Source organism: Callorhinchus milii, unplaced genomic scaffold, assembly GCF_018977255.1.
Source record: "Callorhinchus milii isolate IMCB2004 unplaced genomic scaffold, IMCB_Cmil_1.0 Scaffold23, whole genome shotgun sequence".
Taxonomy (NCBI): domain Eukaryota; kingdom Metazoa; phylum Chordata; class Chondrichthyes; order Chimaeriformes; family Callorhinchidae; genus Callorhinchus; species Callorhinchus milii.
The window spans coordinates 379,857-398,939 of NW_024704764.1; the positions used below are offsets into that span (position 1 = coordinate 379,857).

The 19,083-nt window shown below is 44.8% G+C and overlaps 1 protein-coding gene across 1 annotated transcript in view; it reads right to left on the bottom strand.

Annotated features, from left to right (window-relative positions):
* aclya (ATP citrate lyase a) overlaps positions 1-17,011 on the bottom strand; it is a 53,214-nt gene extending 36,203 nt beyond the window's left edge. The window contains 2 exon segments of the mRNA XM_042343173.1: positions 272-447; positions 16,926-17,011. Of these exon segments, the coding sequence (XP_042199107.1) occupies positions 272-430 (159 nt within the window). The 5' untranslated portion in view covers positions 431-447; positions 16,926-17,011.
* Between the last annotated feature and the right edge of the window lie 2,072 nt (positions 17,012-19,083).

Genomic DNA, 19,083 nt, shown 5'->3' on the forward strand with positions numbered 1-19,083 from the left:
TCTTTATAAAAACAAATTAATTTCAGCTCTGGAAGTCGCACCAAGCAATTCCTTCAGAGCACGAGTTATGTAAGGGTTACATCGCAGCTATGAGAAGGGACTTGAATCCAAATCAATATAAACTTCAAAATTTTCCTGAGCACCAAATGCGAAGCTACAAGTCAAGAGTTAAAAGATTTACAAGGATCGAGTCATTCTTTTGCTGTGGTCCCTGTGTGTTATGAATCACGGCACATCTCAATCTGCCTGTTGAAACTCATTCTACACTTACCTCGGTTTGCAGCCAGGGATTCTCCTGTACCAGCTGGTCCCAGTCAGTGTCCAGTCGCACAGTGGCATATTTAAACTTGTTCTGGACACCAGTCTTTGTGTTGATGAATTTATAAAGGAATTCTTTGGCAGTCTGTTCGGAGATGGCTTTAGCCGACATCTTGCTTCAGCTAGTTACTAGAAAGCAAAGAGAGAGAAAGACAATTTAAAATTGTGACTAATCTTAAATCACAAATAATAAAGGCTCCTTATTAAAAAGCTGCTCCTAATGCAGGAGTTGAATCCAGCATCAAAAATCAACTTCAATGAGACAGAATGCAAATAGCCCAAGAGATCAGTCAAAGCACATTCTCGCTCTGCAACACACCTACATAGAAACACATCACAAAGAGCTCGTGGCACACAACTGGGAGGATACCCAAGAGTGAAGCAACATTTCTTTTATGTTTGTCCTGTGGTATTCACGGCATATCAGCAGCTTTGATCAGGTCCCACCTGAGAATTCATTTATTTGGCTTTGGCTTTTCTAAATCTCAAGAGGAACTCACTAACCTAAAATGAATCTTAATAGTCGACAACCAGGAATCTAACTAACTCTCAAATGCGTCAACAGCAGCAGAACGGTAGCACAATTCTCAAGACTGCACAGATGCTACTTATAATCAAAACTGATCAAATCCACCCTTCATTTCTGAACAACAGTATTAAAAATGTTATTCTATCAAACATTTGATCAAGCTCAGTTGTATTAACATAATAACAATCCTTGCATTTGATACAGTGCCTTATCATGTATTTGAGACGTCTCAAAACATTTCACAGAATATACTGTTAAAGTAAATTGATTGTATATTTTGTGGGTGAAACACGGCAGCCAATTGAGTACAGCAGCGTCCCACAAACACTCATGAATTGAGTGACCAAATTATTATAACATAAATGGTCCAGCACAGAAACTGGACATTCAGCCCTGCTCTCCTGCTTACTTACCAAACCCTTTAATATTCTTCTTTTTCCGAACATCTAGCTAATTCCCCGTCAAAAGAATTGATAAGACTATGTAATTTTCTGCTCAACAACAGTATGGGGCAGAGAATTCCACATTCCAGCTCTCTCCGTGTGAAGAAACTTTTGCGAACTTCAGCTTTAATGTGATTTCTGATCATCGCATTGCACAGTCTAATATGAAAAATCAACAGAATCGATTGCAAACTTGCCTTTGGGGAATCTGGTCACAAATCTGCATCCGATCATTCAATAGCATCAATGCACCGAACAACGGCACAAGCTTGGCTTGTGCGCTGAAGAGAGAATGATCAGACAAACCAGGCAAGAAAGGAAAACAATGCCAATGCCGGCGAATCACGCTTCATTTGATTATAAAAGGGAAGACTGAATGTCATTACATAGTTTAGTGATGCTGGAGAGAGCAGCAGCCCACGTCACAGAGTCTGATAGAAAAGCCATTAACTGAATCAGCTTGATCTTCTGTCCAAGTCTAACAAGAATGACATTTATCAAAATGTTAAAAAGCAACAGGGTTAATTCAATTTCTTGGTAGAAGTTTTAGATGAATGAACTGACGTCAGACAAGATTCCTCTCCCTTCAACACAGAACAGGTTTAACCTTGAGCTATTCAGACAGTTTAAAATAACAAACGCAAAATAACCTAAGATCCAGCAAATCCAGTTTACAAATATTGCATCAGTACAAAACACAGGCCTGCAATGAATCTTCTCCAATTCCTTCCCAAATGCACAACGGGAGCTGGCACTGTATAAACATCAAACATCATATCGGGTAAACGTTCAAAGGGCACAGGTTTGTCCTGACTGACCAGAGAGTCACTGAGGGCTGCAGATAGCATGGTTTTCATTGCCTCTCAGGTCAGGGAGAGAACTGTGGTACTGTGCTTGATCCCGGTCCCAGCTCCCTGGGTGGCCTCAATTTGACTTCCATTCCAGATCCGATCTCTTTGTCTTTCAGCCCCAATCCCCACTCGTTTTCCTATTTTTTTTCCCCTTTGGCTCTTTAAAATTTTCTTTCCGACGTGTAAATTTCCAACATTTTTCTATACAAAGAGAAATATAAAATGTGCTGCCCCTGGTCAATTTTGCTCCTTTACCCAAATGCACTTAAAGAACATTCTGATTAATTTGCTACTCATCTCACTCCAACTGCAGGCACAGATTAGCTGCAATGTGTGGATGCATAAAATTCATTATCCCTAAAAATAACGTATGGCTAAACATCTTACAGCATAAAAGTGATAAGGCACAACATTACAGGCAAGTATTAAATGTACTTACAAATGGTTTTATTAGAATTATCAGTCTAGCATTAACAGGTGCTGACTGTGGATGTGGTGGGATCCCAGGAACCACTTCTAAGGCATTTGATATAGCGCCTTATCATGTCATTGAGACGTCTCAAAGCGCTTCACAGAATACACTGTAAAATGGAGTGACTTTATATTTTGTGGGTGAAACCTGGCAGCCAGTTGCACTCAGCACTCTTCCACAAACAGTTCTGGATTGAGTGACCAAATTATTTTATTTGAAGGGATTATGACCTGTGGAAAAGCAATTCACCAATCGACTTAACAACCGGGTTCCTACTTGGACCGGGAATCAAACCCAAATCCTCTCGCTTTTGAGGCGAGTGCTCTAACCTCTACGCTACAGGACACCACAAGACAGATGCAAGACAGAAGCAGGCCATTTGGCGCACGTGGGTACACGCGCGCACACAATACCGTTATGTTCCAAACACAATCTAGGTTACATTCAAGCTGAAAGAGTAGCAAGACATGCCGGTATAATGAAAACACGATGGCTCGTAACAAGACACTCCACTCGTTTTTATTGTATATATAGGTCTCAGACTTCACACACTTTGTGTGAAGCTTGTACCATTGCATCATATAAAGGGAAAGAAGCAACTGCAGAATCGTTGGGAAATATATGGGGCACAAATCATTGGGACTACATTGGAACCTGCCGCAACAGAGCCTGACAAGCTTCACACACTCGGTGGACCCTTTGCTGTTGTGAAAAGATTGTCTTGATTCCAATTTTAGAGATGATCTGTATGGCTAACGCTACATTTACCCTTTTGTCAGGACAAGGTCAGTACAAGGACTATGGTACATCTGCATCATAGATTTATGCTTTGGAGAACATAAATGAATCCTTGGCGAGACATACAGTGATTAGTATGGCAATATCTAGACAAGAGATAGTCACATCGGTGTTCAAGGACATGATTACTCTATTCCTAGTTGGGAGGATGACAGAGGACCCAAGTACACTCCTCAAGCTCCCTGGGCTCTCCCTCACACACACCAAACCAGTGCACAATCTAGGTGTCCCGGTTCGACCCTCAACTGTCCTTCCTTCCCCACATCCGGTCGCTGACCAGGACTGCCTTCCACGTCCGCCACATTGCCACTCTCTGACTGTACCTTTACCCACTGTAGCTGAAACCCTCGTGTATGCGTTTGTCACCTCCCGCCTGGATTACTCAAACGCACTCCTTGCCCGTCTCCCCAGCTCCACTACTCAAAAAATCCAGCTCGCCCAGAATTCTGCTGCCTGCATACTTACACGAACCAAACTCCGTACCTCCATCTCGCCAGTTCCAGCCAGACTCCACTGGTTCCCCATCACAGAACGGATCGACTTCAAGATCCTCACACTCGTGTTCAAACCCCTTCACTCCCTGGCACCTCCGACCTCTTCACTCCTCAATCAGCACCTGGCGCCTATTCTCAACTGGCGCCGGCCTCCTGCTCGTCCCTCACACCCTCCGATCCATCATTGGATGTTGCGCATTCAGCCACTCCGCCCCGAAACTCTGGAACACTCTCCCTCAATCCCTCTGCCTTGCCCCCTCTCCCCCTTTTTCAAGTACTGCCCGAAAACCTTCCCTTTCGAACTGCTTATGGTCACCTCCGTCACGCCCAGCAGGCTCGGAGTCAGGCTCCGCCACTGTTAAGCCCTCTGAAACACTATCCTGCATGGAGGGCGCTGTATAAGTGCAAGTTGTTGTAGTAAACAGCACAGGCAGGAACCTGGGAGCAGATAGTAATAATAATAATCCTTGCATTTGATATAAGGAACATTCTGTAAAAGTATTTTTGTAGGCAAACCCAGTAGCCAATATTTGCACACAACACCGCTCCACGAACATTGTGAAGTGAATGACCGATTTTATTTGGGGTGTTGAATGATATCGAAACTCTGGATTTGTTTTGTTTGCCTGCAACTCCACAGTCACAACTCCAAAAATACAGCAAAGCACTTTGAGTGTTAGTCTTGATACAGCAAAGCGCTCCATCAGATGCAATAATTATTATAATTACTATTTATTTGAGGTTTCGCGTTGAGAAGCCAAGTCTTTACAAAACATCTATTCTCTGATAATCAGTTTGAAAGCAGACAATGCAAGAACAAAGGATGATCTGAGTAGGTGAACAGATACCTACCTGCACACTTAGAAATATGTGACAAGACCAGTTTTGCTAAATAGCTTTTGCCTAATTGAAGCTTCCTCTCCCATTCCAGCATTCCCCAGAGAGATAATCAGACCACTTGGTGCCAGTTGCCATCATCAATGCTCTGTTGCTGGGTGGTGTGCGACACTATGAGAGAAGCGTGGGTTCTGCTTCAGTACTATTTCCCCGGCCCCACTGTCTTTCACTGGCTCGAGCTGCACCTTTGTGCATGAGAAGAACCGGAAGGAAAGAATCACTCAGTAACAGACTGACAATTAGAAATGATCAACACTGTATTTTACTTCATGTGCTCTAGACTTCTAACTCCATTACAGACTAGTGTATCCACAGGCAGCCACGTATGCGATGTGTGATGTACTGTATATTCAAGCCAGGTGGCATTATTACATTCCTAGGTGCTGTGTGGTAGAGAATTATTTATTAATAATAATAATTCTTGCATTTGATATAGCGCTTTTCACGTCAGGAGGACGTCCCAAAGTGCTTCACAGAACACACTGTAAAGTGAATTGACTGTATATTTGTGGGCGAACGCGGCAGCCAATTGCGCACAGCAATGTCCCACAAACAGTCGTAGATTGAAAATGACCAATTTATTATTGTTTTGGTTTGGAGGGATTATTATTAGGCTCTGTGTGGAGTAAGGAAACTTGCCCAAGGTTTCGCCCTCTGCCTGGAATTGAACTCAGGTCTCTCGCTTGCAAAGCGAGTGCTCTAACCACTGAGCTACAGGACTCCACAATAGTAGCTCCCAATCTTGGCAGGATACAGCGAACAAGAAAAAAAATCAATAATAATCCTTGCATTTGATATCATGTCTTCGAAACGCTTCTGTAAAATGTATTGACTGTACATTTTGTGGGTGAAACGCAGCGACCAAATCCGCACAGCAGTGTCCCATAAAGAGTCATGGAATGAATGACCAAATTTTTGTGAAAATTTAATTAACTAATTTATTTATTTATGAAGGGATTTTTACCCCCATAATAGCGATCCACCAATCGACTTACAACCGGGTTCCTATTAACTGCTAAGTAAACAGAGCTGTGTGGAATAAGGAAACTTGCTCACCATTTCACCCTGCCGGGAATTGAACCCAGTCCCCTCGTGTGCAAGGCCAGTGCTCTAACCTCTGAGCTACAGGACTCCACAATATCTCCACTCAGACAGATCAGCCTCAGAAAAGTTAACAGCGACATGGCTCACCTGCTTTATTAAAAGTAGAAATGCGGACAACAGCTCAGCGGTTTCGTTCAAATCTACAGCCCAGCTTCTCTGAAACTCGGATAAATTCTAGGTGAGCGAAGATATCGAATGATTTCCATGAATGAGATTTAAAATGCCAGGTCAGGATTCCAGAAATGTTAGATATTTACAGGCCAGTTCTACGCCCTTCCTACTGGCACCCCAATAGGCTCAAATCCAATAACGCAACAGGCTGAGATTAATCATTAGCAATCATCCGGCCAAGAAGGATGTGTTCTGGTTAATCACCTGCCAACGTGATTAAAACCCGCAGTAATGGCACAAAAGTGCTAGGAGTAAAAAGTAATTTTGATTCAAGGCTGTAAATTACCACCAATTAATTGCTGGTAATTTATATCTAAAAACCTGTGCATAAAGTTTTACCAAGTTATAATTCAGCTCCAATCAAGACAGAATAAAACAGCGCAAAACTGTCGACAGTTTAACATAAATAGTGTTATTTTTCTCAATCTCGCTCAAAGGAAAACGAGGATAACTAGAGGGATATTTAGGAGTGTCAATACTGCATTTTCCAGCAGGGTGAAACCTTGGGCAAGATTCCTTACTCCACGCGCCTTATAATAATTCCTCAAAAAAACCCAATAATAAATTAGTAATTTCAATCCACAACTATTTGTGGGACGCTGCTGTGTGCAATTGGCTGCCGCATTTCACCCACAAATATACAGTCAATTCTCTTTACAGTCTATTCTGTGAAGTGCTTTGAGACGTCTAGAAGATGTGAAAAGCGTTATATCAAATGCAAGGATTATTATTATTATTATTATTTTTAGCATCACTGGTTTGGTCTTGGAGACAACCACTATAGTAATGATTAATGGGCAGTTTTGCCAGTGTCAGATCCAGCAAGAATGGACTCAGGACTCTTAAGTCACCAAATGCCTCCATACTATGACTATTCGACTCAATATTGTAAAGTCAGATATTTAAAGTATTGTAAGCTCTCCTAATCGCCCGGAATTGGATCAGCCCAATATTGTAAACTCTCCTTGGTTAGGTTCCTTTACCATAGAGAACCATAAGTCTACGTTCTGCTCATTCCTGCGAGTAAATACAAGGTGAGGGTTAGTCACTTTTTAAACACCACAAATCAGGAACACAAGCCTCCCAATGTCTGATACCAGCAACATTTTAGTTGCATTTCACCAATGCAAAATGAGCTTTCTCCAGTGTACTTACTGCTGTGGATAAAGTAGCAGCTATGACACTGTTGGCTATGATATACAGGGAACTGATCCTAGACACCAGAGTTTCTTGGTCATTGTTAAAGACCAAGCGTTTTCTACAAAGGGTACCTGCTTTCCACCGAGTTTAAAATAACTCACTCAGAGAGCGGTTTGATTTCCAGGTAATCTGAAGCCTCAGTACCCAGTAAACTGTACATAGATCAAAAGACTGCAACAATCCAAGACAGAAATCAGCTCATCTCCATAACTTAGCAGTTTGTTCACATAAGATTTTTAACATGTGTTAAGAAATAAAAATGATTCCAGTATTGTTTCGTGCATTAAGCACCAGCTAGCAAAGTTTCATTGAGTACTTTCTCTGGCAAAAGTAGGAATGGAGCAGAGGTAGCGTCAATTCCTTCAACACCAACTTAAGAGCAGCTATCCAAAAAAATACGTCGTAAAAGGAAACAATCCTATATTGCATTTGTCTGCCTTGTATTAATTAACTAGTTGCAGAGCCTCAGCTCGGATGACTTTACTTACGAAATCAACAGCTTCAGCAAACAGCACTACTAAAAGCACTGGCTATATCGAGCACACTGATAAGAAAGACAAATATTGGTCTGGGACACAGACGAGTGCAGTCAGCAGATGAGGGATGGAACCAGGACTCTGGATCCGCAATACCAACAAGATTCTGGATTTTTTAGGTCAACAACACTACAGCTGGATATTGCAGTCACACCACGAGGGCTACAAATTATTGCTCTACCGGAGCGGGACTGGTTGATGCCCAATTTAAGCAGATTCACCAGCTGATGATGCTTTGCTGGGTACACCAGGCTACACCAGTCTATGCACGGACCCATTCCCCCTCAGTCTCAAGACCCCAGCTCTGGTGCCCAGCCAGCTGTATGAAGCGCTTTGAGACGTCCTCCCGAAGCAAAAGGCGTCATATAAAAGTAAATAATGCTGTATAAAAGAAATAGGAAAATCCGTCAGGGACTAAATGAAGAAACACAGCTTCAAAGTTAAACTGCAGTTAATGTTCTGAAATACAGTCTAAACTCACCACCCTACCCATAGGCATAGCAGAACAGAGCTAGTTTTGTGTTGCAAGCAAGGGCTGCCCTTGGAACCAACCAGGGTTCGTTGTCCTAATTTGGTGTACTATGGTCAGTTGCCACGTGTTGAAATCCAGTCGAATCAGATCATGACTGTGTTTGGCTACTGTGTTCCTGCAGTCAAATTAATTGCCAAAACAAATAATGGGTCAAGTGCCAGAGATTTTTTTGGTCAGCCAAGTGGTTGACACATCTCGAAATTCACTACCGTGCTTTAAGAGTATCCAAATTAGACTTAAGAGTATGACATCTCCCGAAGGGACACACCCTCCTTACCTAATTTCGGACAGCATTAGGGACAGGCTGGCGAGAACCAAGGCTTGGGGGCGTAACTGCTGGAGCTTGAACAGCCCAAAATCTCATCACTTGTCACTGAAAGCACTGTCTTACAGGCTTCCCCTGCTCGTCCAGCTTGGACCGCTCTACCTGTTTGGATTTAGCTAGGAGGGTTAACAGGTGACAAGTGCGAAGAATCTGACCATCACTCCAAATCCTGACAATGAATCAATCACCTGCGGTGCCCTGGAGGACTGTGCACCCTCCTGGTTCAGTAACTGGACTATCAAGACCACCTCAGAAAGTTGACTGAATTCTAACACTCTATTGCCAAGAAAGGCCTCTGGGAGTAAGTGCAACTTTATATGCTGTTAGATCCAACTCAAATCAGTCACATCAACCAGAAAAAACAACTCCCCGATTGGATTCACAACACGTTGCGAATGAGACAGATGGCCTGTAACGCACAAACTATACATTATTCAGAGTTGGTGAAATATTAATCTTTTCTAAATGTTCATCGATGCAAATCAAGATGCTCCAGAATCTAAGAAGGAACTGGAAGCAAATTAACCCTTTGCATAACCAATCAGCCTTCTTTAGCTTTTAAAATAATTTAGTTTTATTTAAACCGTATGAAAGAACTTAAAAGGTACAAGATTCCTTTGATTAAGTATAACCAGGTGGCATGCCTTTCTGGAGATGACTTCCCAAAAACAGAGGTTGTTGGGTGCAGACTCGCGGATACAATAGGCTCCTTTCTTTCCCACTCCTGAAATTACTTGGTATACACCAGGGGTCACATGTGGGCATTGCAATGTCATCCCTTCATTATTCTGCTCAATAATAATACTTGCATTTGATATAGCGCCTTATCGCGTCTTTGAGAGTTCTTAAATCGCTTCACAGAATAGACTGTAAAGTGAATTGACTGTATATTTTGTGGGTGAACCGCAGTAGCCAATTGCACCCAGTAGTATCCCACAAACATTCGTGGATTGAGTGACCAAATTTTTTTTTTAATTTAGTTTTTGTAAAGATTAATACTCCCGGAAAAGCAATCTACCAATCGATTGACAACCGGGTTCCTACTCAATGCGAGGTAAACAGAGGCATGTGGAGTAAGAAAACTTGCCTAAAGTTTTGCCGTGCCTGGGAATCAAAACCCAGGTCCTCTCTCTTGTGAGGCAAGTGCTCTAACCAACGCGCTACAGGACTCCACAAATAGCGTGCCAGGGGACTGCATGAATAATGGCTTCCTGGACAAGACAGCAGCACATGTATTACAGTAGAAGGAAATAGGTGGTCAAATGTATCCAAAGGGAGAAAGCTTTTAAAATAAATAATTTACAAGTAAAATGTGAGATTTACACTTGAGACACTTAATCAATACCTCCCTCCCATGTCTGGAAGTTACTAATTCATTCGAGCAGAGAAAATAAGGAAAGCCTGCTCAAACAAGATTAGAACTGTATCATCATACAGCCCTTTGAGATCACAACAATATTCCAGCTGAATCGAACGCAGAAAAATTCATTTCTAGAAAAGGGATTGTGGACAAAAATTTTGAAAATGTTGCTTTGAACAACTGGACTGAAAGCAGACAGTCAGGAAATTAATGAGAAACCAACTTTCTCAAGCCAACTGGGCTGTATGTCTCATTAATCTAATAGGCAGGTTACTTAAAAGTTTCAAAAGAAAAGGAGCTGGAGGTGAAGGTCCATGAAGATATTTATTGCAGCAATAATCTCTTTAAGTTAAGAGATGTACCATCACCATCTCAAGGATAATTTATCCTCTGCACTAACACAAGGCATTCCAATCTTTGCACTTTCCAGTACTCAACCTTTCCCCAAATAGGCCTGGTCTGGCAACATTTCCTTGTTTAAAACCCAAGTTTTTAAATCAAGAAAAATAAATGTGGTCACTCAATCCACAACTGTTTATGGGACACTGCTATGTGTAGTTGGCTGTTGTGTTTCGTCTGCAAAATATAGAGTCAATTCACTTTACAGTATATTCTGTGGGACGTCTCAACGATGTGATAAGGCGCTATATCAAATACAAGGATTATTATTAATCCTTTCCTCTCTCAGCACTGATGACAAGTTGTATGAAACATCGCCTCCTCCTTTCACTCCCTACACTTTTATTATTTTGTCTCTGCTGCAGCACACACTAAGACAAAGAATCAAAAAATCTGGAAAGTGTAAAACCACCACTTGACAATTTATAAACATCAGAGCTCGGTTCTGTACTGAGTAGGGTCTGAAGTGGCAAAAGCCATCATTAAGTGTGGGAGATGCTCAAGTGCACTACAGGGAAAGGACAATACAGCATCCACTAAGCAGCAAGCACAAGCCCTCCGCTGAGCCGTAGCTCAAATGCTGTCACACCTAATTAGCAACTGGAAACTTATAACAACAGAAAATAAGTAAGCACTGCAGCGAAAGCCAAACACCTACACATTTCAGGTGCTTGAGGTCAGATCCCACAAAATGTAAGCGTGCAAGAAATGACAACAGTTAGAAATCCAAAGTAGGTTCAGGAGCTGTGCCTATATCCCACCACAGCTGAGATCCACAATACCAACTGTCAACCCACTGATAAAGAAAACCTCCATCTTATCCTGTTCATTACCTTCAAAATACTGTCGCTACCATTTCCAGTAATTCCTGCAAAAGTGATTTGAGACTTCCTCCCCGAGGTAAAAGCCATGCTCGGTGGAATGCATGTACATCATGGCTGCGTGCGGAGATCAGGACGGCACAAATGCCGAGTTTGTACACAAAAAAAATTCCCTACAATCAACAGTTACACACCAAGCGCTTGGAGACATTTCAGCGTGATCAGATGCTTTAAATGAAAGCATTCTTTTCTTCCCCCCACTCAGTCACCCCACTTTGAAGTTCTTTTCCAACCTTGGAACCAAGGGGGAAATGGCCAAACAGAGAATATGGAAAAAGCTTCATGATTTGCAAATGAGGAAACTGGTATAGTAGCTGCAGAGGCGCAATGTCAGGGTACGTATTACACAAGTTCAAGGTTTGAATTCAGAAAAACCTGCTCTGCTCTCTAGAAACGTTTGAAATCTCCCTAGAGATTTCAAACTGTGCACTGTAAAATGTCCAAAAGGAATGAGGTTTAAAAAAAATATAATTTATAGTTCACTACTAAATAATTTGTCTATAACATAGGACACACAGCGGCAGAGTGGAGAATCAAAGGAATCGAGAATCATCTGATTCTCAAAGAAAGTCTGAAGAAATCCAACAATCTTCTGCTTCAGCCCAGAGAATGTTAGCAACAACACATTACATTTATATACAGCGCCTTTCAAGTCTTGTCCCAAGGTGCTGGACAACCAGAGATTTGGACCCAAGTAGGGGGTTGGCATCAGGAGGGGTGGAAGGCAAGGGTTGAATGGTTCGAAGGGAAGGTTGAAAAGGAGGGTCTTGAGATGGGCCTTGAAGGAGGTAAGGGAGGGAGCAAGGCGAAGGGACGGTGGGATGGAGTTCCAAAGGGTGGGGGCAGAGAGGCTAAAGGGCCAACCGACAATGGTGTGGCAGGCCGGGCAGGGGACGTTCAACAGGCCAGAGCATGCCGAGTGCAGAGAGTGGACAAGTAGATATGGAGCTTGCAGGTCACATAGGTAGGGAGGAGCAAGGACACGGAGGGCTTTGAAGGAGAAGACTTTGAAATCTATCCTCTGGGGAATGGGGAGCCTGTGGAGGATGGGGGTGATAGGGTCACAGAGCCTGGTGTGGGAGAGGACACGAGCTGCGGAGTACTGAATGCTGTGCAGCTTGTGAAGGGAAGTGTTGGGAAGGCGGCAAGCAGGCAGGTAGCGCGAGTTAACCCACTAATCCACAGAGAATTAGCTCTGCTTGTTACAGTGAAAACCAAGGACTGAAGATTCTCAGTAACAATCCAAGTCGAATGGCACTCATTAAGGTATTAATGGGTTAATAGCATTTGGTTTATGACAAAATCGACTAACACAGAATTACATAATCCAACTTGCAATTTCCCAGAGAAAAAAATAAATTGCACAACACGGCATAACTGTAGAATTTCAGCAGTAAGCAAAATTCAACATTCACCACACCGCTCACACCACCCTTACAACATTTGTCCAAGGCCTAGTGTTGGATTGTATTCAGGGAGAAAAGGAAGAACACAGGTGGAAAATTGGCAAGAGAGAAAAAAAAAGGTGGTTTGGACGTTTTATTTGCACTTGAATGAAGTCCGGAGGTTTCAAGTTGTCTAACCCTTTTGTTTCAGCTTCTGCTACTTACCATTCAGTGAGGCAAAAAGTTCACAGAAACAGGATATAATGCAGGATATATATTGCTCCATAAATATTTACATATTTCACTATCACAATATTAACATACCCACATCTTTGAGAAACAATGAAATGCTAAAGGTAGGTAAACAATAATTTATGGCTCATGGACGAAATATTTGACCCAGCAGAGTTGCCTCATTACATTAGACTTGGGCCACCCAACAAGATGAGGTAATAAAATATTAAAAGGAGTAGAGGAGCAAATGGACATGGGAGTTAATGTACACAAATCCTTAAAGGTGGGAAGGCAGGTGCACAAAGCTGTTAAGAAATCAAATGGAATCTTAGGTTTTCTAAATACGGGTATAGAATATAAAAGCAAAGAGGTAATGCCAAACCTTTATAACTTGCCACAGTTAGAATAGTGTTAGTAATTGTCACCTCGAGGGGGTGCAGAGGAGATTTATTAGGATGACACCAGAGAGGAAGGGTTTGCCTATGAACAGAGGCAGAAAAAAAGAGTCAGCTACAGGGGCTTGAAGAAAGGGCAGGTAATTGGGACTGAAAGGATTGCTGAGGGAGCCGGCAGACATAATGGGTCTAATGGCCTTCTTCTGTGCCGTACATTTCTATGGTACTTCTCATTCCAGAATAAATTGCAATTCATTGGAGATTTTAGGTATGATAAGATTGTGAGCAGGCAGGAACTGGGCTGTGATGCTCCAAAATCCATTCTAATATTCCTTTCCTGCTGGATTGAAAACACCTTCCCTGCTGCAGAGTAGGATGCATCCCATCTGGACTGGGTGATGTATATACCTTAAGCATCGACACCTTTTCAGTACCTCCTCTCGGTTTATTCTTATCTTATCCAATTTCTCTACCCTCTCCTCCGATACTGTGGCATTGGCTGCATTCTCTTCTTTTGTGAAGACGGATGCAAAGTACTCTTCCAGTACGTCAGCCGTGCCCTCTGCCTCCACAAGAAGATTTCCTCTTTGGTCCCTAATTGGACCCACCCTACTTTTGACTAATCTTTTATTCTTTTTATACTTATAAAATACCTTAGGGTTCCCTTTTATGTTACCCGCTAATCTTTTCTCATACAATCTCCTTGCACCTCTTATTTCCTTTTTCAGTTCTCCTCTGTACTTTCTATATTCTATTTGATTATCTTCTGTATTTTCGACCTGACATTTATCATAAGCCTCCTTTTTCCCCTTTATTTTAATCCCAATTTCCTTATTCATCCAGGGAGGTTTGGATGTCCTACCTTTCCCATTTATGGGAATGTATTTGTTCTGTCCCCGAACTATCCCCGAACATTTTCCTTCCAGTCCACCTTGGCTAGGTCCCTTTGTAACTCACTGAAATTAGCCCTCTTCCAGTTGAGTATCTTCACCTTTGATTGCTCCTTATCCTTTTCCATAAATACTCTAAACCTAATGATATTGTGATCACTGTTGTCCAGATGCTCTCCTACTGAAACCTTCTCCACTTTGCCCCACTTCATTCCCCAGAACTAGATCCAGCACTGCTCCCTTGCTCGTCAGACCAGAAACAACAACATTTGTAAAGTGCCTTTCACCTCGGGAGAACGTCCCAAGGCGCTGGAAACATACTGATCCAGAAAGTTATCCTGCACACATTTCAGGAATCCTTCCTCCTCCTTGCCCTTTACACTGTTATTTTGCCAGTCTATGTTAGGATAATTGAAGCCCCCCATTATCACTACTCTATTGGTTTTGCATCTTTCTGAAGAAAGACTGGAGTACTGTATTGGGATAAAAGTTAAAACTGCATAGTTGGTCATGGAGCACTGCCTGGCAAGCTTCATGCTGCTTGTGCAGCTATAACCTTTCCACCCATTAAGGCTTTGGTTTGCAGGATTAAGAGGAGCTGAGTGGGAAGAATCTCTGCCCCAGTGACTGGTCAATTCGTCCAAGTCCTGGCAAGAGCTAGGCTCCCCCTGAGTACAACAGATCACCTGTCTCAGCAACCAGACCACCAAGATCACATCTGAGGATTGACTCGATTCTGTTACTCCACTGTCAAAGCTGTCACCCTGGAGTCAGCTCATGTCCAAGGCGATTCCACTTACTCCTCTGCCCCCACCCACCAGGACGATAGTCACTACCTGCATTTGATGTAGTGCCTTACCAGGTATCAAAACACCAGATTTTTTTGTAAATATCTGCTTTTATAGGGAAATGCTGCAGAAATTTTGCAAACAGCAATGTCCCAGAAATAATTTCTTATCTGAGGAGTGTTGGCCAGGGCACTGGGAGAATCTCCTTTCTCTTTTCGAATAGTGTTCTTTAACATCGACCTGAACAGGCAGAAAGGACCTGGGTTTAACATCTCATCTGAAGCGCAGCACCTTCCACAACGGAATGCTCCACGAACACTGTACTCGAGGGTCAGTCTAGACTGTGAGCTCAAAGTCCTGACAAGGTTTGAGTCAAACTTCTAACCTTCTGACTCAAATAGCAGCACTACCAACTGAGCCAGGCTGACAAAATCCATTTATAACACACAACTGTGGAATGACTACCCTTCACAAGTGGACAAGATTTTTTTTTTGAAAACCCGTATCGCCGGAAAAATATGGCTTCACTTTCCAGTTCCTTATTCTGCTACAAACTGCAGGTGAGGGAGAGGAGGATAAGCTGTGGATCACTGTTGCTTTTAAAAACAAGGCAAGAACCGTGTTCCAACAGAAAACCCACAGGGGATGAAAAGGATTGCTCCCAGTTCAACAGCACAACCCATACGCCAATGCCACAAAACAGCTAACTCAGCCCAAGAACCTGGATCAAAAGGAAAACAAACAGCAAGAAGTGCCAATGTCGGACGCACAAAAAAAATTTTTTTGGGGGGGGGGTTCAGCCGGGTGTCTGACGCATGCGGAAACCCATCCCCGTGCTTAAGAGTCTCCAAACCGAGCTGAGAACTCCATGCGTCCCACCTACAACAACAACAACCAACAGCAAAATGACATTTACAGAGCGCCTTTCATGTCGGGAGGACGTCCCAAGGCGCTGGACAATCGAGGGGTCGGGGCCCGTGCGGGGGGGGGGGGGGGGAAGGGTGGTGGGGTAGGGGTGAGGGAAGGCGGAGAGGTGGGAGGGCGACCGAAGGCACAGTCGAAGAAGAAGAGGAGGGTGTTGAGACCGGGCCCTTGAAGGAGACGAGGGAGGAAGCGAGGCCAAGGGACCGTGGGATGGGAGTTCCAGATGGAGACCACCTCAGTGCCTACACATGGACGGGATCGTTGGAGTGGAATGCGGACTCTCCCTCTCCCCTCCCTCTCTCCTCTCTCTCCCCTCCCTCTCTCCCCCATCTCCCTCTCCCCTATCTCTCTCCTCTCTCCCATCTCCCTCTCCCCTATCTCTCTCCCCCCTCCCTCTCTCCTCTCCCCCCTTTCCCTCCTTCCCTCTCTCCTATCCCCCCTCTCCCCTCCCCTCTCTCCCTCCCCTCTACTCTCCCTCTCCCCCCCTCTCCCTCCCTCCCTCTCTCCTATCCCCCTCTCTCCCCTCCCCTCCCTCTCCTCTCCCTCCCTCTCTCCCCTCTCCCCCCCTCTCCCTCCCTCCCTCTCTCCTATCCCCCTCTCTCCCCTCCCCTCCCTCTCCTCCCTCCCTCTCTCCCCCTCTCGGGACTCCTCCTGCTGACCCAATCCCGGATCGGGTATGGGGTGCCGGTTGGCGGGAGCCCAGGCCGCGGGGTGGGGGGGGGTCTAACCGGCCCATTGACCACGCTGCCCGGCGAAGGGTTCCCCGCCAACTTGACCCACGGGGTGGCGGGGGGGGGGGGGGGGGCGGCCGTCCGGCTGCAACGTGGAGGGGAAGCCTCTCCCTCCCTCTCCCGCCCGGTGAGCGGTGGGGGGCGGCCTCCTTCTCCCTCACCCCCCCGCCCGGAGAGTCAATTGAGCCCACCCGGAGCGAAGGGGCGGGGGGGCGGGCGGCCTGGTGCCGGGGACAGGGGCGCTGAGCCCCGGGGCTGCGGCTGTTACCTGAGGCCGGGGATGGCGGGGCTGCACCGAGCGATGACTGACTGAAGGCGCACTCTCTCTCTCTCCCGCCCCCGCCCCCCCCCACCGCGCGCGCGCGCGCTCCGGCTGTCACCTGACCCTCTGCCGATGCCATTTGCCGGCCAACCCCCTCCCGCCCATTGGTCCAGACCCCCCCTCGTGATCGCCCCACCGCCTCCTGATTGGCGGACGCGGCACCACCTTCTCTCCTCCCTCCTCCTCCACCTCCTCGACCCCACCCCCCCCCGGGTCGGATGCGCGCGCAAGTGCGTTGCGCGGTGCGCCCTGGGAGTTGTAGTCAGCTCCGGCCAGCCTCATGCTCCTGGGCACTCCCACCAGCTGTGGGGGACACCTGCTGCCCCACCACCCATTCGCTCCGTCGCCAACGGTGGGGCTCCCAAACCAGTGCGCTTGCGTTTGGGTTTGTGGGGCAATTGGCCGTCGCGTTCCGCCCGCAAAATACACCCCGTGGGTTCACGTTTCCAGCGCATCCAACGCCAAACGCTTTGAGAACGTCCCGAAGACACGCGATAAGGCGCTGTGTCGAACGCGGGGATAATAATAATAGTAATGATAATACGTGGCGCTCACCTCGCAAGCGAAGAGGACCCGGGTTGCGTGCCCGGGCAGGTCAGGGCCAAACCTTGGAACAGGTTTCCTTCCTTCCTCCACACGCACACACACGCCCGATGGTTGCCCAACACTGAGTGAGAACCCGGTCATTAGTCAACTGGTAGATCGCGTTTCCGGGGCTAATAATTCCTTCAAAAATAAATAATTTATTGGCCACTCAAACCACGATTGCTTGTGGGACACACTCCCGTGCACAATTGGCTGACCCTTTCTCGCCCACCACACTTTCATTATGTTCTGTGAAGCACTTTGAGACGTCTCAAAGACGTGATAAGGCGGTATATCAAATGCAAGGATTATCATTATAAGGTGTAGATAAAACAGAATATAATAATAATTTGGTCGCACAATCCATGACTGTTTGTGGGACGCTGCTGTGCGTAATTGGCTGCCGAGTTTTGCCCACAAAATATACAGTCAATTCACTTTACAGTATATTCTGTGAAGCGCTTTGAAGACGTGAAAAGCACTGTATCAAATGCAAGGATTATTATTATATTTAATATCTGATTAATTCTATCCCCAGATAAAAATTAATCATTCACTTATAATAAACCTGTAGCTCAGTGGTTAGAGCACTCGCTTTGCAAGTGAGAGACCTGAGTTCAATTCCAGGCAGAGGGCGAAACCTTGGGCAAGTTTCCTTACTCCACACACCTAATAATAATCCCTCCAAAACCAAAAACAATAATAAATTGGTCATTTTCAATCTACGACTGTTTGTGGGACATTGCTGTGCGCAATTGGCTGCCGCGTTCGCCCACAAATATACAGTCAATTCACTTTACAGTGTGTTCTGTGAAGCGCTTTGGGACGTCCTCCCGACGTGAAAAGCGCTATATCAAATGCAAGGATTATTATTATTATTATATAATTCTCTACCACACAGCACCTAGGAATGTAATAATGCCACCTGGCTTGAATATACAGTACATCACACATCGCATACGTGGCTGCCTGTGGATACACTAGTCTGTAATGGAGTTAGAAGTCTAGAGCACATGAAGTAAAATACAGTGTTGATCATTTCTAATTGTCAGTCTGTTACTGAGTGATTCTTTCCTTCCGGTTCTTCTCATGCACAAAGGTGCAGCTCGAGCCAGTGAAAGACAGTGGGGCCGGGGAAATAGTACTGAAGCAGAACCCACGCTTCTCTCATAGTGTTGCACACCACCCAGCAACAGAGCATTGATGATGGCAACTGGCACCAAGTGGTCTGATTATCTCTCTGGGGAATGCTGGAATGGGAGAGGAAGCTTCAATTAGGCAAAAGCTATTTAGCAAAACTGGTCTTGTCACATATTTCTAAGTGTGCAGGTAGGTATCTGTTCACCTACTCAGATCATCCTTTGTTCTTGCATTGTCTGCTTTCAAACTGATTATCAGAGAATAGATGTTTTGTAAAGAATTGGCTTCTCAACGCGAAACCTCAAATAAATAGTAATTATAATAATTATTGCATCTGATGGAGCGCTTTGCTGTATCAAGGATAACACTCAAAGTGCTT